General features: G+C 44.7%; 1 protein-coding gene across 9 annotated transcripts in view; it reads left to right on the top strand.

Moving 5' to 3' along the window:
- The window catches only part of LOC137381410 (dixin-like), a 156,929-nt gene that overhangs the window by 53,654 nt on the left and 80,965 nt on the right, over positions 1 to 22,310 (top strand). For 5 of the 9 annotated variants that reach the window (XM_068053962.1, XM_068053961.1, XM_068053964.1 and 2 more), the window contains 4 exons: positions 5,354 to 5,483; positions 7,538 to 7,663; positions 9,537 to 9,795; positions 16,387 to 16,485. In XM_068053962.1, the coding sequence (XP_067910063.1) occupies positions 5,354 to 5,483; positions 7,538 to 7,663; positions 9,537 to 9,795; positions 16,387 to 16,485 (614 nt within the window). Of the gene's footprint in view, positions 1 to 5,353; positions 5,494 to 7,537; positions 7,664 to 9,536; positions 9,796 to 16,386; positions 16,486 to 16,706; positions 16,922 to 22,310 lie in introns of those variants that run through there. The other 4 variants (XM_068053967.1, XM_068053968.1, XM_068053966.1 and 1 more) reach the window with 4 other exon arrangements.

The following is a 22,310-nucleotide window of genomic DNA, read 5'->3' as shown; positions in this document are numbered from 1 at the left end:
AAGAAAACCTATCTGGTTCTTTTGCAATTGTAATTAGAGAAACAGGAGCAAGTGCCCACTGAGTTGGTAATTTAAACCACTGTGTTTAAAAGATAAACCCTGTTGAGGTCAAACCAGAGAAGGGGCGAAAGGGGAGCCTGAGACCCCTTCCTCACCTGATTGTAACAATCAATATTACCAAAAAACACCAGGTTATCTGGTTATTTATTTCACTGCTGTTTGTGGCAGCTTATTATGTACAAATTGGCTGCTGTGTTTGTCTACAGTACAAAGGGTACTATATTTCAAAAGTAATTAGTTTGGTTTGGTGCGTATTGGGACATCCTGAGATCATGAAAGATGCCATATAAATACTGGTTCTTTCTATATAATTCATGCCTGCACTTACTCCTTTGGTTGTCATAGGCTATGTGGCTTACAGTCGTATGAAGTTCTCCATATTATGGTTTTGCTCCAGAACTCCTTAACTTCCAGCCAGCAAAACTTTTAGGCAAATTCATTTGAGGGTATAGTATGTGGTCTGAAGCAATTTTAAATGTAACATATTTGAGTTAGATTACTGTGGCTCAACATTGGTGCTGACTGGATCCAAGACGAATATAGTGAAAGTGGGAGTAGAAATGGTTCAATGCTTTTGAGAGGGAGCATCTTGTGCAGACTTCTTCAAAACCTCTCTTCCTTATTTATAAATCCCTCCATATCCAAGTTCCACCCTACCACCATAACCACCTCCAGATCGATGTCTGAAGCTTCAAAGCTTCTACTTTTCTGAGTCTGAACTATTGCATCCTTCTACCTTCACTTAAAAGTTGGTGGCAGAACCTTGGTTGTCATGGTCCTGCACTCTGGAATTCTCTTCCGAAGCACTTCCGTCATACCACATGTCATCCCACTTTCAAAGGCTCGCGCAAGCAGCATCCCAAGCAGCTCTGTAACACAGGAGTCTGTGCTCTACGGGCTGTTCCCAGGGACGCACACCGAGACAAACATCAACTGCTGCTGGAGGACTATCAATTCGGTGAAAGACGCCCTTTGGTCTGCCCGAAACTTGCTGGTCTTCCAGCGCAAAGAGTTGTCCACCACCGAATGTTGCAGACTGGCACATTCCAAGGTCCAGGACTACGTGCTGAGGGACGCACTAAAGCTTGGGGCAGCCGCAGCAAAGGCTCAATGGGGAAAGACCACAGTGTAAGGTCCCCCCACCAAGTTGAACTGAGGGGCTGGATCCATGGGAAACCCCTCGAACTGTATCGTTGATATTTTCAATTGCTGTAAATGTGAAACTGTAATTGGCATGACAATAGTGAAATGGAAGGGTTGTGAAGAAACTCATGATAGTATATAAGCAAACTGATCTCCCTTGCAATGTTTGTATTTTTTGGTACTGTTTGAAACTGTTTGGCAATGTAATTTTTACAGATTTTTATGAATAAAGTATATTTTGGAAATAAAACAAAAACTTTCAAAGGCTCGCGGTGGCTGTGGTGGGGAAGAGACAGTTGCCCACCTCCTCCTGGAATGTGTCTTTGCAAAGCAGGTGTGGAAAGAGATGCAGTGGTTTTTGTCAAGGTTCATCCCAAGCAGCTCTATAACACAGGAGTCTGTGCTCTACGGGCTGTTCCCAGGGACGCACACTGAGACAAACATCAACTGCTGCTGGAGGACTATCAATTCAGTGAAAGACGCCCTTTGGTCTGCCCGAAACCTGCTGGTCTTCCAGCGAAATGAGTTGTCCACGACCGAATGTTGCAGACTGGCACATTCCAAGGTCCAGGACTACGTGCTGAGGGACGCACTAAAGCTTGGGGCAGCCGCGGCAAAGGCTCAATGGGGAAAGACCACAGTGTAAGGTCCCCCCCATCAAACTGAACTGAGGGGCTGGATTCATGGGAAACCCCTCGAACTGTATCGGGAAAATTTTGTGTGCTGTAAATGTAAAAAATGTATATGGCATGACAATGAAATGGAAGGGTTGTGAGGCAACTCATAATTGTATAGAAAGAAACTGATCACCTTTGCACTGTTTGTATTTTTTGACTTGATGCTGTTTTAAACTGTTTAGGAATGTACTTTTTACAGATTTTTATGAATAAAGTATATTTTGAAAATAAAAAAAAAACTTTCAAAGGCTCACCCCAAAACTTACTTCGTCAATCATGTCTTCGTTCATCTGCCCGAACCTGCTCCATATACCTGCATGGTATCTGATTAACCCCTTTGTGAAGCATCTGGGAAGTTTCAGTTCATTTAAAGGCATTATGTAAGTTTAGAAATATTCCAATTCGTGTTTATTTTAATTTTAAAAGTGGAAAAATGTTCTTTGAAACATTTTACCTTCCAGGTTGGTCCATTTTATTTATTTTCCCTCTCTCTATAATCCACCCTGTCCTCTTGGTTACTCCCTTCTGTTTTGTTCACTACTTCTCCTCAATTTTCCTCATCAGAAACTCTAGTTTCTTCGTAGATGCTATAATACCACAGAAAGGTGCAAAATTCTACTAGTGTGAAGTCCAGAATCAGCTTTTCTTATCCTTCAGATCTGTTGTATCAAGCCAATGGATGGGCCTGGTATTTTAATTCTAATTCAAGGTTGTTTATGGCGCAAAAGAATTTTCAATTCACTAATTCAGTATTGATTTAGTAACTTAAATAATGCTATGTCAGCATTCAATGCTATTAAAATTGAATTATCAGCTAATTTGAATCAATTGACTTGACTTAAAATTGAAAATAGTTTCCTGAGTTTGAGCTTCATAATGCACGACACCTCAACAAGTCTGGATAGGTAAAATAGGTTTGCAGTACATCCATTATCTGGAGTATTCTCTAATGCTCTTTGCATTCGCTCTGCTTCTAATCCTGCTGCAATAAAAAATAATAATACAACCAAGTATCCATTTATCATTGTCAGAAATGGGTAGAAGTTTACCAGTGGATAACCACGCCTACCCCAATTCACTTGAATATGCAGTCAGCTTGATCATTTACTTGCTTTTAGAATAAAATGCTGTACGACTTCCGTTGGTTTAGTAATTTGTCTTCACTAGTGGAATCTATTGAAACATCGGTATTGACATTTTTCTTCAGAAGTTAAACACTGGCTGCAGAGTCTAGACTGCAAGTGTCCACTGGGAATAAATCTCTGGTCCCTCAAAGGATAGCAAAAATTCTACTGAAAATTCATGATAACAGTGTGCATCATTTTCATGACATTTTTTCTTTTAAAGATCTAAATATTTAAAAGCTCAACTTTTTTTTTGCAGTTTCAACAAATTGAATTATTGCAGCTGACCATGTAAGGCAGCTAATTAATGTAAAAAATCTAAATGAAGAGCACCACTGTGTTAATAATGGCGATATTTTCTGATTTAGTCTCCTAACACAATGCTCTGGAACATCACCGAATAATACAGTGCAGAAGAGGCCCTTCGCCCCATCGAGTCTGCACCGATGCATTAAAGCCACCTGACCTGTCTACCTAATCCCATTTGCCAGCACTTGGCCCATAGCCTTGAATGTTATGACGTGCCAAGTGCTCATCCAGGTACTTTTTAAAGGATGTGAGGCAACCCGCCTCTACCACACTCCCAGGCAGGGCATTCCAGACTGTCTGGGTAAAAAATGTTCTCCCTTAAACCTCCCGCCCCTCACCTTAAACTTTTGTGACCCTTCATAACTGACCCTTCAACTAAGGGGAACAGCTGCTCCCTGTCCATGCCCCTCATAATCTTGTACACCTCGATCAGGTCACCCTCAGTCTTCTCTGCTCCAGCGAAAACAACCCAAGCCTGTCCAACCTCTCTTCATAGCTTAAATGTTCCATCCTGGTGAATCGCCTCTGCACCCCCTCCAATGCAATCACATCCTTCCTATAATGTGGCGACCAGAATTGCACACAGTACTCCAGCTGTGGCCTTACCAAAGTTCTGTACAACTCCAACATGACCTCCCTGCTTTTGTAATCTATGCCTCGATTGATAAGGGCAAGTGTCCCATATGCCTTTTTCACCACCCTATTAACCTGCCCTTCTGCCTTCAGAGATCTATGGACAAACACGCCAAGGTCCCTTTGTTCTTCGGAACTTCCCAGTGTTAGGCCATTCATTGAATACTTCCGTCTCACATTACTCCTTCCAAAGTGTATCACCTCACACTTTTCAGCGTTAAATTCCATCTGCCACTTTTCTGCCCATTTGACCATCCCGTCTATATCTTCCTGTAACCTAAGACACTCCACCTCACTGTTAACCACTTGGCCAATCTTTGTGTCATCCGCGAACTTACTGATCCTACCTCCCACATAGTCATCTATGTCGTTTATATAAATGACAAATAGGGGACCCAGCACAGATCCCTGTGGTACGCCACTGGACACTGGCTTCCAGTCACTAAAACAGCCGTCTGTCATCACTCTCTGTCTCCTACAACTTCTCTAAACATTTACCATTTTTGTAATTTATTTATAAGTTTTATGAACTTTGTATTCATGAAACCGCAGAATGTTAGTGTTGTGGAACAAGAGTTCTTAATATCTTGCATGAAAGTAAATCTTTCCACGTGGAATTGGGTTGAAACTACACAAAGCCATTTCATTTAGTACTCTTAGCACCAGCAGAGAGTTTTCTTTTTCGTAACATTAATTGATAGGCCAAATTAGAATCTAGGCTCCAAAAGTGAAAGGATAGTGTGTTAACTGACTGCATGGCCCACTTCTGCGGGATTGTAGCCAGGTTATTTCTTTTTACAGCCAATCATGGTCCTACACAGTTGTTGTCGGTTTACCATTGCAGAGAAGTATGTTTAGGAGGTAGGATATTTTCTCTGTAACTCTGAAATGACTGCTTCCTTTGCACAGTTTGAGATGACTAGCTTTCTTTACCCAAAAAGGAGCAAGTCTTTGGCTTTATGGGAGCATTCTGTGCTCTGAGGCAGAAGGTCAGGGTTCAAACTCAGTTCCAGACAGCCTTGTTGGATGGAGACCAAAGCTCAGGCACTGAATTCTGGGTTGTCATCCAAGGGGATACTGTAGTTTGATATGGGCGGTGGTAACCCATAAATTCCTCCCGCCATATGGGACTATTCATTCAATTAGCTGGTATAAAGATGGTTACGGCCACAAAACCTGTCAGACTGTTAATCAGCCTCCAAATCCTTCCACTGCTTCACCTGTTCTCTCCAAGGGAAGTGTGTGAAAATATGCAAATAATCATTTGAATTGCTTTTAGAAACAATGCCACCCATTCCTCAGTCATGCAAGATATAGCTATGAAAATATTAAACTAAAATTATAATTTTTAAGTGGTGTTCCTTTAGATTACAGTCAGAAATTAAAATTCTAATTCTTGTGTCACAGCAACAGCTACAGTCGTATGTGGTATGGGTTAACTCCCAGTTAAAGAAAAAACCTGGATTGAATCCGGTACAAGATTTGCGGCAAGATCTGCGGGATGGAGTGGTGCTGACTCATCTTGTGGAGATTGTAGGTTAGTATATGTAAGTTCTACTCACAAGCCTCTGATATTTATTTCACATTTTAGTTCTTCCCTCTCTTCCTGATATGGTAATTTTGGCAGTTTGGGACCTATAAACAGAAGTTTTGTTCCTTTTATTGACCAGACTTTTTTTGTGAAGGGGGAAAGGAAGGAAATTGAGTGAGTCAAGACGTTAAGGGTTAAAAGATACAAAATATATATCTCTTTTTACCCCACTAGTGCAATAGTATTGTGTTTGGGTACCTTGGTGACATATATTGGAGCATCTAGCTCAGTATTATGGGAGAGAGGAATGCAAGTTCAAAGTCTGTTTTTTTTTTAATTTCCAAAATCTACTTTATTCATAAAAATCTGTAAAAATTACATTGCCAAACAGTTTCCAAACAGCACCAAAAAATACAAACATTGCAAGGGAGATCAGTTTCCTTCAATACTGTCATGTGTTTCTTCCCAACCCTTCCGTTTCACAATTGTCATGTCAATTACAGTTTTACATTTACAGCAATTGAGAATATTAACGATACAGTTCGAGGGGTTTCCCATTGATCCAGCCCCTCAGTCTGTTGTGCAAACAGTGAGCTCCTGTCAGAAGGCACAGCATAGAGGTCAGGTGCATCCTCCTGATCAGTGAGTTGGGAAGAATCCACATTACATTAACATTGATTGAGTTCTAAGAACAAGCTAAGTGCAGAATATCTATGGCTAGGGAGATCAAAGAGGAATAGAAAGAGAAACACTGTGGTAGATGAATTTTTAAACCTTTAATTAAAATGTTGGCTTTGTCGTATGGGAAAATTGTTTAATATGCTGATGAGAGAGGCTAGCTTTAGGGTTAATACATTATACAAAATGTGACTGCAGTACATATCAAGATGTGGAAATAAAATTGCTCATTAAAATGATTATTTTGGGAAAATAACATCATAAACATGACAGTGACTTTTGTTATGAAGAGGGGCTGAATTTTCATTCTGGTGTTGGGAACCCAATGCCTGGAACATTTCCGGGTCCCAACACTGCACTGTGTCAGTGATGCAACGTAATAATAAAGTGTCAGCCACTGATTAACCCGGAGCTGTGTTTGGCATTCAATTAGGGACACCGGGCATGGGCAAGGGGCGGGAGCTAAGCATGGGGGGATAATTTAAAAGCAAAATGGTATCCACGACTGGGCTTGCCGTTGAAAATGGATGAGCAGGAAGAGCAGAGGGCCATACATATGGTTTGGGCAGCTGAGCTTGGGGAGCCCCATGTTTATCTGCTGCTTCCCTTGAGGCCCTGATTGAGGCTGCGGACAGGAGAGGTGTATTCTTCTCCCCATCTGGAAGAAGAGCTCCAGCGAGTCAGACCAAGCAGGCATGGCTAGAGGTGGCCATGGATACCAGCAGTCTCATGTTCCTCTCAAGAGTCCAAACACTCTGACCTCACAAAATCAAACCTCTCAGCTCTAACGATGGCAACTCTGTGCCACTGGCTTTGTAGCTCAATATAAATCTCCCCTTTTATACAACTTTTTCATTCTGGCTTTCCGCTGTGTTCCCAACAGCTATGCTCAAATGCGTCTCAGACCCTCCATGTTCCCTGTGCTTGCCATTTTAAAATTGCTAACTGTTGCTCCCCATGATTTAACGAGTTCAACAAACAATTAATTGGAGGTGTGCAGGTTGCCAGCTTGCTGGCTCCACACCCCCCAACCCACCAACCCCGGTCCTCCCTTTGAAATCTCGTCACTGAGGCGTTGGGAACCAGTGACGCCTTCCGAGTGCACAATTTTCCAGACTGGCCTGTACCTGAACTTGGCCCCATGGGCATTTGAAAATTCAGCACTAGATATCTATGGACATTGTTTAAGACAGCAGGCAGTGACATCTTTTGTTTGAACAGAAGGGTGGAACAGCTGGTTATGTCTGAAGCTTGAAGTCGGAAACATTTTCCAATACAGTGGGAAAGCGCACATCCATACTTGTTTTTCCAAAATCATAAGTATCAGTAATATAAGAATTTATTCTCTCTAATCACTTGTTTTCTTTTGCTCTCCCATGAAGCTGGTGAGCAACTCAGTGACATTTGCTTCAACCCCAGCAGCCATCAGGAAATGAAAGGCAATGTGGAGAAAGTGCTGCAGTTCATAACATCTAAAAAGATCCGTATGCACCAGACCTCGGCTCGAGGTGGGTCTACAATAACAACAACTTGCATTTATATAGTGCCTTTAAAGTTTTTTTTAAAAAAGTGCAAGCTGATTAAAGGGGGTGACTAAAACCTTGGTTAAAGAGCCAGATTTTAAAGAAAAAAATGATAGAGGGTCGGAGAAGTTTAGGTGGGGAATTTCAACGTTTGGGGCCTGGACAGTTAAAGCCATGGACATCCATGGTGGCGCAAAGGGAGAGGAGAATGGACAAATCACAAGATTCAGAAGAGCAGAGAGTTCGAAGGGGAGGGGAGGTGGTTGTGGGACTGCGGGAGGTGATCGACAGAGTGAGAGGCAAGGCCATGAAGGGGGTGTGAATTTTAAACTGGAGGCCCTAGGGAAACCGGGAGACGATGTAGGTTAGCAGAGACAGGGATGATAGGTAAACAGCACCTGGTGCAGGATTGGATACGGGCAACAGAATTTTGGATGAGGTAAATTTTATAGGGGATTTTATAGGGGATATAAAAACTGCCTGTTAGTCCCCAGGTAGACACTGGCTAACTTGGATGCTGATGGCACAGCGCCAGGGCAACCCAGTCTTTCAGGATGTTAGGATCCTTATTTGCATCTGCCAGTTTCTGGCGCAGGGCCTGGACATCTAGTTTATTCGCTACACCAAGAGAGTGGACACCACACTTCTGGCTCCTAATGATCACATGTTTGCTTCTTGCCATATTGGAAGTTTAGGCACCCATTTAGCGCCTATAAAATGGGTATGGCTCTATCAGATTTTTAGGCCAAGAAGTTATAGGAAAGATAGAAACAGATTTGGGACGTGACAACACATTTTGAGACCTTTGGAGAGCAAAGGGAAGTTGCAGATGGGATGCTAGTTTTCAAAGACAGAGTGCTCTGGGTGGAGTTTTTGAAGAGGGAGTGATTAAGGTAGAGGACAGTACCTGACCGGATTGACCCATTTACAGTGTTGCCTAGCATGGAGTCCAGGACGGGAGTGGGTGGTCAGCAGCTTAGTTGAAATGGGGTTAAGAGAGCAGGAGGTGGGTCTCTTGGATGAGATAAGCTCAGAAAAAGGAGAGTGTGTGTTCAACTAAGGCTAGCTAGCTTGTTCAAAGTACTTTTATTTGAGCAACATAATGGAAAATTTGTTACCGCTTCAACATACTTTGACATGGAGGGATAAGGCTGTGGATTCATAATCACAATTGCTGAAGGAGGGAAGGATTTTTTCATTTCAGTCTAGCACTGTAAGAAGCTCAGGGAGGGAGGCAAGGGAAAGTAGGAGGGTGAGTTGACCTAAACTACTGTTTTACACTTGCTGATGACCAGTTCAAAACTGCATGAGCAAAGGTCTGTGATCACTTTGTTTGTCTGTGCTTTCATCTGGAAAATGATGAGTGGGCTGAAGCCGCATACATCTTTTAGTTGCGCCTTTTGGAACTGTTTGACAGCGGCAGGCTGACAAAGGGTGATTGATTAAGTCATATTCTGTTTTCATTACTGATGATTTTGGAGTTTCCACCAATGTCATGGGGATCATATTTTGCCTTTCCATTCTTTTTTCCCATGAAAACTGCAAATCAGTGCCCTTGTTCATCAGGGTTGTCATTTTATTCAAGTTGGACATTGCTGGCTTATGTGAAGCTTCCCCTAACATTGAAGATAATTGACAGCTCAATAAATATGACTTTATAGCAACAATGCTTGCATAAACCTTTGGCATTATTCCAGCATTGCTGTCAGTTTCCAAAGGGAAACTGGATCTTGTTGATGAGCCACTTATAATTGATATAAAATTGCAATGAGAAGGGATGAACAAGATGAGGGAGAAATATTGGAAAATAAATGAGGGATTATTAGAAATAAAAGTTTAATTTTTCTTGGTTGAACAGACATCGTTGAAGGGAATCTGAAATGCATAATGAGACTGATTCTAGCTCTGGCAGCTCACTTCAAACCGTCTGGTGTTAGATCAGCCAGCCAGAGGTCTGCAGTACCCCTGAAGAGCAAGTCTACAACGGCTTTGGACAATCACAGGCCACTTTCCACCACTGCCATGGTGCAGAATGCTGCCGCAGCTCTTGCAGACGTTCGGCAAGACGTTTCACGTTCTGGGCGGGAGGTATTCCGATACAAACAGGAAGTTCCGAGGTGAGAGCAGGTTCTTTGGTATTCCTCATGATACCATGTACTCTTTTTACTATTTCAGTTGCATTGGTATTTTTGTATGGCTTTGAAGTAGCTGCTATTCTGGAAAAGGACAATTGTTTTTGGTTCCTTCAGTGACAGCAATTATAATCCTAAGAATCAAGACAAATTGGATTCTATACACGACACAAAATTGAACTGCTGCAAAGAATAACCCAACACAGGGAATCACAGAATTGTTACAGTACAGAAGGAGGCCATTCAGCCCATCATATCTGCACTGGCTTTCCAAATGAATAATTCACCCAATGCCATTCCCCAAACCAACAGGTACTGCTGGGAGCGTGAACATAGCTGGGCGGGGAACAAAATATCGGTGCTGGTTTCCCGGCACCAGTAAGTGTCACCAGGGCGGTGGGGGCCCGGCCCTGAGTTCCTGTCCGATTCATTTAGAAGGCCTATTAACATCTTTAAAGAGCTCAATGAGAGGTCGTTAAGGAGTATGTTGTGATTTTCATAGGGCGTACGGGCTGCATGTGCTTTCTGGGGCAGACCAGCTGAATGGAGGCGGACACACAGTGGGGAGTCAGTCATGGCCACCCCAGGGAATTAGCTGGGCCTGAAAGGGTGAAAGGCACGGGGGGGTCTCAACCATTGGGAAACAGGTGCCATTGGCTCAGCGCAGGTGGCAGGAGAGTGGGCAATAGCGCTCAGGCAATGCAGAGGGTTGCCACCCTCCAGGCATCGCAGGGGCATAGGTGGGGGCATGGCTGCCAAACACAATTGAGGGGGGTGGGGGGGGGGGGGGAGGTGCACCTGAGCACAAGGAAGGCTTGTTGGCAATGCGGCATAACTCTCAGATTTTGGGCCCAGTGGCCATCAGGAGAAACAACCTCCTCAGGAAGGCCAGAGCCCCAGGCACCACGAGGGAAAGAGGAACAGGCAGGACATAGAACCTAGCCTGAGGGCGTGGCCTGTATTGGCAAGGATGGAGCTACCTCAAGATGACTGAGAATCAGTGCTGCAGCAGACTGCGACTCTCCAGGCAGATGGTCACAGACATCTATGCCCTCATCACCGAAGACCTCGCACCTCAGCACAGTCGCCATGCCCTGCCAATAGCTGTCAAAGTCACTGTGGCCTTGAACTTCTTCACTTCTGGCACTTTCCCAGGATCAACTGTGGACCTTGGTGGCATCTCAAACAGCTGCACATCACTGCATCTCGCAGGTCACTGACACAATATTTGCCAGAGCTGGACAGTACATTCAATTCCAGACAGATGCGGCCTTGCAGGCACAGAGGGCAGTGGGTTTTGCTGCCATCGCTAGATTATCCCTGGGGGCAGGGCATCATTGATTGCATCAATGTGTCCATCATTGATTGCATCAATGTGGCCATCAAGGCACCTAGTGACTTGCCAGTCAGATTTATCAACAGGAAAAGCTTCCAATCCCTCAACATTCAACTGGTCTGTGACCACAGCAACAGTTTCCTCCATGTACGTGTGTGTGTGCTTTGCTGGCAGCTCCTTCATCCTCTGCCAGTCCAGGGTGGCGTGGCTCTTCACTCCAACCCCCTCCAAACTCTGTGGATGGATTCTAGGGGACAAGGGATGTCCCTTGAAGAGTTGGCTACTCACCCCTTTACGGGAGCCCCAGTCAGAGGCGATACAACTGCAGCCATTGGCTCACAAGGGCCACCGTCGAGCAGACCATCAGGCTTTTAAAGATGCGATTCTGGTGCCTGGACCGGTCGAGTGGTGCCTTGCAATACACTCCTGCAAGGGTCTCGCTCGTTGTGGTGGTCTGCTGCATTCTCCATAACATGGCCCTCCAGACAGGTGTGGACCTTGAGGACAATGAGGCCCTGGAAGGATACAGCTCATTGGAGGAAGAGGAGGAGGAGGAAGAGGAGACAGAGGAGGAACATGCAGAATCCCGAGATGCCTTGGTTGCACATGGAGATGGCAGGGCCCAGCACGGGGCTCAAGGGTCTTGTCAGGATGCCATCAACATCAGGGATTATCTGATCCAGGTACGTTTCAGCTGAGCACCTCTGACACAGAAAAAATGGCATGGCATGCGACTCACCTCTGAGCTGCCTATGCTAACAATTCCATTGAAGACGCAGCCTTGAACATGTGAACTCTTACCACCAATGAAGGATGCCCATCTGCTCAGGTTTTAAGGTCACTGTTGATGAACCATTGCTCTCCTTCACCACTTCACCCCTCTTTTGATATACTGCCATTAATAAAAGGCATCTGGCTTCAAGTGTACTATGTATATGGTTTCATAATGGGAAGAAGACACCCTGTTGACCCACACAGTTCTCTGCACAACGCTGTGGACTCTGCGCTCGGGCACTTCTATGTGGTGCTCCCCTTGTGGCTTTGGAGGTAGAGGCAGATTGTTCACTTGTCTCTGCCTGTGGCTGAGATGCAGATGGTGGTCATCCTTGTCGTGAAGGTGTCCGTGGGGGCATCTGCAGAGGCTGCTACACCTGAATCATTGCAGGGGCAGCCTTCATCACTGGGCCTTGCTGCACAGATGCTTCTTCTGTCAGAGGGGCCAACAAAATCGAAGATAATGGCAGTGCCTCATGAGGGGTGGCACCCTCATCTTCCTCCGTGACATCCTCTGCACATGGTTGGCACTCCAGATAGCTAGAGAGGAGCACCAGCTGGGCACAACTGGCATCCCTTCCAGTCCTCCCTCCGCGTTCAGCGTCACTGACCACTCCAGGCTATGTAGTGTGGGATGCATCCTTGTACATCAGTGTGCAGTTCCTGCATGCACTCCAAGTGCTGTCGCATATGGCTGTCCATGGAGGAGCTCATGCGCGCCAAGCCCTGAGCCATTGTGGCGCGCATGAGCTGCATGACTCTTCCATTCTCAGCCCATGACCCTGCACTGCCTCAGGGAACGCCGACATGTGGGAGCAGATCTACTGCTGCTGGTCTAGGTAGAGCCTCCTTTCCAGTGACTCCTGAGGCCCTGCAGCTGTGACCCTCCTGAGCAGCGCTGTGTCTGTCCTCCATCCTCTGAGGGGACTGCCCACAGTTTTCTCTACCTTTTGGCACCTCCTTAACACTGGTGCTGTGCTCCTCACCCTGTGCCTGCCTCCCTAACTGTGCACGAGGACCCACTGAGGTGAGTATAGCTGTGTTGGTGGACGGTGTGATCATATTGCTTCTGCTCTCTGCTGTTGCTGCTCTTGACCTGGTGATAATGAGGGAGCTGGTCTCCTTGCCTGGATGTCTGCACCAGTCCGAGACACAGGAAGAGATCATGAGAGGTAGCCTTGGAGAGCAGAAGCCTTTACAGTGCTGAAGCTTTCGGATACAGTTCAGTGTTCAGTATGTTTTTGGATGGGATGGAGTTCAAGGCTCCCCATTAATGAGCAGATTGGCCTCTCTAATCACCATTTCCGCGACGAATGCCCATCTCGCCGTGGCTGACTTCCTCATGGTCCACGATTCCAGCTACTTCCATGGCTCCCTCCTCCATAGCTCTGATCACCTTGAAGGTAAGGAACCCCTCCACCAGTCTGGGCCCTCTCCCAGATATTACGAGCCAGTTTCTCCTGCAAGGACAAAAGAGAGTGATATAAAGCACTGCTGTCCTCTATGGCCAATGCCAGCTGCTCCTATTCTTTTGAAGCTGCATGTTTCGGCGCTGGTGGGTCTTCAGCAGCACTATGGCTCTGGTCAGTAAGTGCCCTGGACATAATCTCATCCTCCCATATTCAGGAGCAGCATGTGCCCTGAAGCTCCTCAGCTGGTATATCTGGATGATGAGTACCTGGAGGCCTGTCCTAAGGGTTGGGGGTTGCACTCACTTTGCCAGGGCATATCAGGTCATTGAACCTGCTCAGAAACTGGATCCAACTTTTGCAGACCACACATCTTCTGCTGACTATGTCAGCTATGTCCAGCCATGCCTGCGTGGGTGGTCTCCTCCTGCTACCCTCCGGGAAGAGGACCCCTCTCCTCTCCCTTACTGCCTTCTGGAGGGCTCCAGGTCCACAACAGAAAATCGAGGGGCTGACATGCCCTGGGTTCCAGGCTTCTGGCTCTCCTGAGACATTCAAACTTCCTCTCGATGTAGTTTCTTCCAAGCTGAAGCTACATCACTCCAACAGCAGCCACATTTTTGGCTACCATGGTCAGTTTAAACCAGGCCTGCACTTGAGCAGCCCCAGCTTTGTTCCTGTCCCCACAGCTACTAATTGGCCGCTAAGCCCGTCTCCATGCCAATTAAGAGGACCCCTGTGAAACTTGGGGCTGATGACTTATTTCCCCCGGGAGCACGTTCAGGACATGAAAATAGTCCCAACTTCCATAATGACAATCCTTCCGCAATGCAGGCAAGGACTTTTTCTTTAGCCTGGTTTACATGTAAAACTTAAATTACCTTTCTTAATTTTTTTTTTCTTTTTCCTGAATAATACGTTTAAAATAAAATACAGGAACAGCTCCTCTTGTTTCAATCTGCTAATAACTGTAGGTGAGTGGTTCCCGGCCCCTCGGTGGGAGACATAAGCACAAAAAGAAATACTCTTAAGAGTTGCCACCCACTCAAATTTCAACTCTTGCTGTACTAAGTGGAATTGGCTCGTATGAGGAGAATTGTACAGCTGCACTTTTCATGGTAAGAGTCAAGAGTTGAAAGGGGTGGCAGTTGTGATTGCCCCTAGAGCTCATGTTCTGTGCCAAAAGGACCAGGAAGTGATTGCCCAACAACAGGTTCAGTGAACCAGGAAGCAAGAAAAACTGCTGCTGTCTTTTTAAACTTCTTAAGGAAAAAATGGTAATGAAAGCTAATTTCTCTTATACACAAAGCAGATGGAACACTTTGCGCAGGTCTACACATGTGAATGTTGCCTTACCTCCATTATTCACCTCAGCAATTTAATTTTAATGTTAAGTGTGTAGAAACTCATGTCTACATATTAGGTTTTCCTGGCTTCCAGGAATAATAATATATTGAGGGAGAGCAGCATTTGCAATCAAAACTTAATGATAAAAATATAAAACTTGAAGAATGCTCATATTTGTCCAGTAGTTATTTATGCAGTAACATTCTACTCATCCATTCATGTAGAGGCCATGTTTATTTTTGACATTCCTTACAAAGCATCATTACACAACTGATGGAGTGGGTAGACAACCTGTTCCCAGTTCACAGACTATTCTCCCTTTTCATTGGCAGCTGGGAGATGTATGAGAGTAGCTCCTTTGGCTTGCCTGTTAATTTTTCACCTGTGTGTGTTTATTTATAACTGAGATTTTCTTTTAAATCAAGTAAGTAACTTCTGCTTTGTACTTCTTGCACAATGTACGTTGGAAACTGCCCAGTGTGGGAATGATGTGTAGCTTAAAAAAAAAATCAAAACTTATGGATCGATGTTAATGTTTAAGTGGCCAAATAATTTGGTGAGCACCCAATGCGACAATACAATAGCCATGCTTGCCATCTGCTTTGGGCTATGCTATGGTCTTGTGTGTATGATATGAACAGCGCACCACACCCCATGTTTGTGAACCCACATGAGATTGCGATCCAATCCACAAGCTGTACATTAGGTTTATTAAGTGACCAATTTCTATAGTAACTAGGCAGCCACCCAAAATGCAACTGATCAGCATTCCAACCTTTCAGTACCAATTTGAATAGATGTTGAAGGGATGACCATCTTTCAGATTTAGGAGAGTAATTTGGGTATCCCTCCCTGTTGCCAGTGCTAGGCTCTCCTCCCCGCACCATGAGAGTGTCCAGCACCCGATATGGGCCCAACAGCATTTCAAAGGGCTGGTATACTGTAACATGGCCTTGGTGCTCCTGGAGCGTCAGAAGAGATGATCACCAGAAATTTATATAAATCGTTGATCTCACTGAGGTCAGATTATTTGTTTGCAGGTATGGACAAAACCCATGTGGCAAGAGCTGCATTTGATTCCTAAATGCTATACACTGAATAAGGAGTATTTTTCACGCGTGAGCTTCTCTTTTCATTTCAGCCAGTTAATTTACTTGAAGTATTATTTTGCAAGTAACTCGAGAAGAAAATGTTGCAAAGGTGCCCTCTGCTGGCTGGTGTATTATTAATATAAACTCCAGTTGCCTGCCACTGCCTGTGTGGAGTTTGCAAGTTCTCCCTGTGTCTGCGTGGGTTTCCTCCGGGTGCTCCGGTTTCCTCCCACACGCCAAAGACTTGCAGGTTGATAGGTAAATTGGCCATTAGCAATTGCCCCTAGTATAGGTAGGTGGTAGGGAAATATAGGGACAGGTGGGGATGTGGTAGGAATATGGGATTAGTGTAGGATTAGTATAAATGGGTGGTTGATGGTTGGCACAGACACGGTGGGCCAAAGGGCCTGTTTCAGTGCTGTATCTCTAAACTAAAACTAAACTAAACATTATTGAATTCTTTTGCAACTTAGCTTGTTATCAGGATACCAAGAAAGTAGACTTGTAAGTATGATCATTTCTGAAGCTTGGAAATGGACAACAAATTGCATGTGATTTAGCTATTTAGACTGGCAATATCCAATGAAGCACAGTGTGACCGTTTTATTTCTTTTGCTAGCTTTGAGGAGGAAATTGGAAGTCCCTCCTGGAGTGTTCGAGCAATGGTACAGCAGTATGAGGGCCAACAGACGACTTTATCTCCACCACTTTCTCCAAGGTAATATGATTCCTAATTGTGATTGAAGTGTCCTTAGATTTACTCTTCTGAGCATGGCCATTTCCATTTATGCTTGTTGATGTTTCTGGTTAAATGCCTTAATTGTTCCACTGTGAAACCTACAGGAATTTCATGGTTTTGTAAAATTGGTAGGTAAAAATTTGTTTTTCGTCTGATATTTTTAAAAAGAATACATATTTGAGAAATGATTTTTTAAAAAGCTAGAGCTTTAATTACTGTTTGAACATGATGCAAGACTTACCTTCCGGGAGCGGACCTGCGGGAAGAACATGGAGCAGGGAGCCGATAAATACAGCCTGAACACGGCCTACAGCACTTGCCTTCCAGGAGAGCAGCGGAGAGGAGTCCAGGCGTGCCAGAGTTTGAAAACAAAGTAAACAGTGACATCGCAGGAACGTTGCAAGGTGATTGGTTGGTGAGTAACTGCTGTTAGGGTGTATCAGTAAATAGCCAGGTTAGTACATTACTGTTTGGGTGTGTCTGTAAATAGCTGGGTTATAGCGTCTCAACAACTGGCAGACTAAAAAAAGAGTAAAAAAATGAAGTATTAATAATAAGAAAGAAGTGAGTAGTTGGTGAGTTTTTTTTTGGAGTAAGGTTTTTTTTAACTAGTGAACTGAATTGATTTTTAGTAGGATTTATCAGTACTAGTAAGGTTTTATGAATAATTTTAAGGTGTTGTATTATTGGTAAGGTTTTTTAGCAGTAGCAAAGGGTCAACTAACAAATAAAGGAATGGCAGGAGTGCTTCAACTTCGTGAGTGCACCTCCTGTGCTATGTGGGAGCTCCAGGATACTTCCCGTATCCTGGAGAACCATTTGTGCAGGAAGTGTTGTCAATTGTGGCAGCTTGAGCTCTGGGTTTTGGAACTTGAGTAGCAGCTGGCCACACTGCGGCGCATTCGTGAGTATGAGAGCTATGTGGAAAATACGTCTATAGATGTGATCACCCCACAGCTTAAAAGTATGCAGGGAGAGAGGGAATGGGTGACCACCAGGCAGTCAAAAAGAATCAGGCAGGTAGTGCAGGAGACCCCGGAGTGTATCTCACTCGCCAACAGGTATTCAGTTCTGAATACTGAGGAAAGTGATGCTTTACCTGGGGAGTGCAGCCAGAGCCAAGTCTCAGCTGCACAGGGGGATACAAAGAAGACTTGAAGAGCCATAGTGATAGGTGATTCGATAGTCAAGGGAACAGACGGGCGTTTCTGTGGCCGCAGATGTGAACCCAGGATGGTGTGTTGCCTCCCTGGTGCCGGGGTCAAGGATGCAGAGCAGCTGCAGAGCATCCAGAAGGGGGAGGGTGAACAGCCAGCAGTCGTGGTCCACATCCGAACCAACGACGTAGGTAGAAAGAGGGATGTGGTCCTGCAGTCAGAATTTAGGGACCTCGGTAAGTAATTAGCCAGCAGGACCTCAAAAGTAGTAATCTCCAGATTATTCCCAATGCCACTCGCAAGTGAGTATAGAAATAGAAGGATAAGAGTGATGAATGCGTGGCTGGAAAGATGGTGCAGGAGGGAGGGCTTTAGATTCCTGGGACATTGGGACTGGCTCTGGGGGAGATGGGACCTGTTCAGGCTGGATGGGTTGCACCTGAATAGAGCTGGGACTGAGTTCCTTGCAGGACGTTTTGCTAGTGCTGTTGGGGAAGGTTTAAACTAGTTTGGCAGGGGGATGAGGACCTGAGGGTAGACACAATTGGGACAAAATCAGAAATTAAAATGGAAGGCAGAAAATTAATGGATGAGTCTGGAAGACAGAGGAAACAAAGGTTAGAAAATAAAAAAAAGAGTTTGGCAGTGCTCAAGGGTATCTGTTTCAATGCAAGGGGTATAGCAAATAAAGCAGATGAGCTGAGGGCACAGATAGACACGTGGCAGTATGATATCATAGCTAATACAGAAACATGGATTAAGGAGGGACAGGAATGGCAGCTCAACGATTCTGGTTGCAGGGTTTTCAGACGTGATAAGGAGGGGGAGTGGCAATTTTGGTCAGAGAAACTATTACACTGTGAGGAGGGATGATGTGTTGGAAGGTTCATCAAATGAGGCATATGGATTGAGCTAAGGAACAAAAAAGGGACAATCTCTCTGCTGGGAGTGTACTATAGACCCCCAAACAGTCAGAGGGAGATAGAAGAGCAGATATGTAGGCAAATGTCCGCGATGTGCAAGAACAATAGGGCAGTAATAGTAGGGGATTTTAACTACCCCATATTAACTGGGATAGCTTTAGTGTGAAAGGAATCGAGAGAGCAGAATTTTTGAGCTGCATTCAGGAGAACTTTTTTAGCCAGTGTGTAGCACGTCCAACAAGAGAGGGCACAGTTTTAGACTTAGTTTTAGGAAATGAAGAGGGCAGGTGGAAGGAGTGGCAGTGGGAGAGCATTTTGATGGTAGTGATCATAATTCAGTCAGTTTTAACATAATTATGGAAAAGGACAGAGATAGAACAGGAGTTAGAATTCTCAATTGGGCCAAGGCCAATTTTAGTAAACTGAGGAGTAATTTAGTGAAAGTGGACTGGAAACAGCTCCTTGAAGGTAAATCAGTTGAAGGTCAGAGCAGTGGCGGGCATTCAAAGGGGAGATTAAAGGGGTTCAGAGTAAACATGTTCCCACTAAGCAAAAGGGTGAGACGGCCAAATCTAGAGCCCGATGGATGTCAAGGAACCTACAGGGTAAGATAAGGCAGAAAAGGACATTCAGAACTCAATACTACAGAAAGCCAAGAGGACTATAGAAAGTGGAGGGGTGAATCAAAAAAGAATATTGGCAAGCAAAATCAAGGTGAACCCAAAGATGTTTTATCAATAAATTAAGAGTAAGAGGATAACTAAGGAGAGAGTAGGGCCCATAAAAGATCAAAAAGGTAACCTGTGTGTAGGGGCAAAAGATGTTGGTATGGTTCTTTTGCATCTGTCTTCAGAAAAGAGGGGGACGATGCAGATATTGTAGTTAAGAAGGAGGAGTGTGAAGTATTGGATGTGATAAACATGGGGAGAGAGGGAGCTTTAATGGGATTAGCATCCTTGAAAGTTGATAAATCACCAGGGCCAGATGAAATGCACCCTAGGCTGTTAAAAGAAGCAAGAGAGGAAATAGCAGAAGGTCTGACCATCATTTTCTAGTCCACACGGGTTACAGGTGTGGTGCCGGAGGATTGGAGAACTGCTAACGTCGTACCTCTGTTTAAAAAAGGAGCAAAGGATAGACCTCAGTAGTGGGCAAATTATTGGAATCTATTCTGAGAGACAGGATAAACGGTCACTTAGAAAAGCACAGGTTAATCAATGATAGTCAGCATGGATTTGTAAAGGGAAGATCTTGTCTGACCAACCTGATCGAATTTTTTGAAGAAGTACCAAGTAGGATAGATGAGAGTGGTGTAGTTGATGTGGTTGACATAGATTTTAGCAAGGCTTTTGACAAGGTCCCACATGGCAGACTGATTTTTTAAAAAATCCCATGGGATCCAGAGAAATGCAGAAAATGGATACAAAATTGGCTCAGTGACAGGAAACAAAGGGTAATTGTTGACGGGTGTTTTAGTGACTGGAGGGTTGTTTCCAGTGGTGTTCCACAGGGCTCAATACTGGGTCCCCTGCTTTTTGTGGTATATATAAACGATTTGGACGTAAATGTAGGGTACATGATCAAGAAGTTTGCAGACAATGCAAAGATTGGCCCTGTGGTAGATAGTGAGGAGGATAGCTGTAGGCTACAGGAAGATATTGATCTGGTCAGATGGGCAGAAAAGTGGTAAATGGAATTCAGCCCGAAGTGTGAGGTGATAAATTTGGGGGAGGTTAAACAAGGCAAAAAATACACGATTAATGGGAAAATACTGAGAAGTGTAGAGGAAGTGAGGGACCTTGGAGTGAATGTCCATAGATCCCTGAAGGTAGCAGGACAGGTCGATAAGGTGATTAAGAAGGCATATGGAATCCTTTACTTTATTTGCTGAGGTATAGAATGTAAGAGCAAAAAGGTTATGCTGGAACTGTATAACTCATTGGTTAGGCCACAACTTGATTACTGTGTGCAGTTCTGGTCACCTCATTACAGAAAGGGTGTAATTGCACTCGAGAGGGTACAGAGGAGACTTACGAGGATGTTGCCAAGACAGGAAAAATGCAGCTATGAGGAAAGATTGGATAGGCAGGGGTTATTCTCCTTGGAACAGAGAAGACTGAGGGGAGATCAGATTGAAATGTACAACATTTTGAGGGGCCTGGATAGAGTGGAGGTAAAGGGTCTATTCACCTTAGCAGAGAGGTCAGTGATGAGGGGGCATAGATTTAAATTGATTGGTAGAAAAATTAGAGAGTAGATGAGGAAAAACATTTTCATCCAGAGGGTGATGGGGGTCTGGAACTCACTGCCTGAAAGGGTAGTTGAGGCAGAAACCCTCAACATTCAAAAGTAGGCTGGATATGCACCTCAAGTGCCGTAATCTGCAGGGCTATGGACCAAATGCTGGAAGGTGGGATTAGAATAGGTGGATCGTTTTTTGGCTGGCACAAACATGATGGGCCAAGTGGCCTCTTTCTGTGCCTTACACTTTCTATGATTCTAATAACATTTTCTTCTCAACGAGACTCAAGTTGGACGATAAGTTAAGAATAAGAAGTATGTGAGGTAGCCTGTCACACCTATTTGTCAGACTTGGCTCCAGGCTAGTGCTCTTACCTCTTACCATCTGAAAATTGAAGACTTTGGGAAGGGAATGGCACGTTAGCAGGTAAGTCTCCCAGCCCGGTTTCCACCGAGTGAGCAGGATTAAAATTGCACCTATTATTCGACTAGTGTCAGCAGGCTATTTTACTGGAGAGTAACTCAGCTAAGCCCAAACCTGTCTTCACTATTGGAGGTGCTGTCATTCAGATGAGATGTTAAACTGAAGCCCTGTCTGAACTTTCAGTGGTTCCACTAGGGCCACTCACCTCCTGACCTCATTACAGCCTTGGTCCAAACATGGACTGAAGAGCTCAATTCCAGAGGTGAGGTCAGAGCGCATTCCCTTGACATCAAGGCAGCATTTGAATGAGTATGGCATCAAGGAGCCCTAGCGAAATTCAAGTCAATGGCAATCGAGGGAAACATTCCACTGGTTGGAGTCTCACCTAGCATAAAGGAAGAAGGAATTGGTTGTTGGAGGCCAATCATCTCAGACCTTGGACAGCATTTGCAAGAGTTCCTCAGGGTAGTGTCCTAAGCCTGACCATCTTTCGTTGCTTCATCAGTGACTTTCCCTTCATCATAAGGTCAGAAGTGAGAATGTTTGCTGATGATTGAACAGTGTTCAGTACCATTCGCAACTCCTCAGATACAGAAACAGTCCGTGCCTGCATGCAGCAAGACCTGGGCAACATTCAGGCTTGGACTGATAAGTGACAAATGACATTTATGCCATACAAGTGTCAGGCAATGATCATCTCCAACAAGAGAGAATCTAACCATCTCCCCTTGACATTCAGTGGCATTACCATCATTGAATCCCCCCACCATCAAGATCCTGGAGGTTACCATTGACTAGAAACGTAACTGGACCAGCCATATAAATACTGTGACTACAAGAGCGGGTCAGTGGCTAGGAATTCTGTGGTGAGTAGCACTCCCCAAAATCTGTCCACCATCTACAAGTCAATAGTCAGGACTGTGATGGAATACTTGCCTAGGTGAGCGCAGCTCCAAAAAGGTTCAAGAAGCTCAACACCATCCAGGACAAAGAGTACACTTGATTGGCAACACATCCACTATCTTAAACGTTCACTCCCTCCACCACTGGTGCACAGTG

Source organism: Heterodontus francisci, chromosome 22, assembly GCF_036365525.1.
Source record: "Heterodontus francisci isolate sHetFra1 chromosome 22, sHetFra1.hap1, whole genome shotgun sequence".
NCBI classification, from domain to species: domain Eukaryota; kingdom Metazoa; phylum Chordata; class Chondrichthyes; order Heterodontiformes; family Heterodontidae; genus Heterodontus; species Heterodontus francisci.
This window is presented reverse-complemented; position numbering and strand designations above follow the sequence as displayed.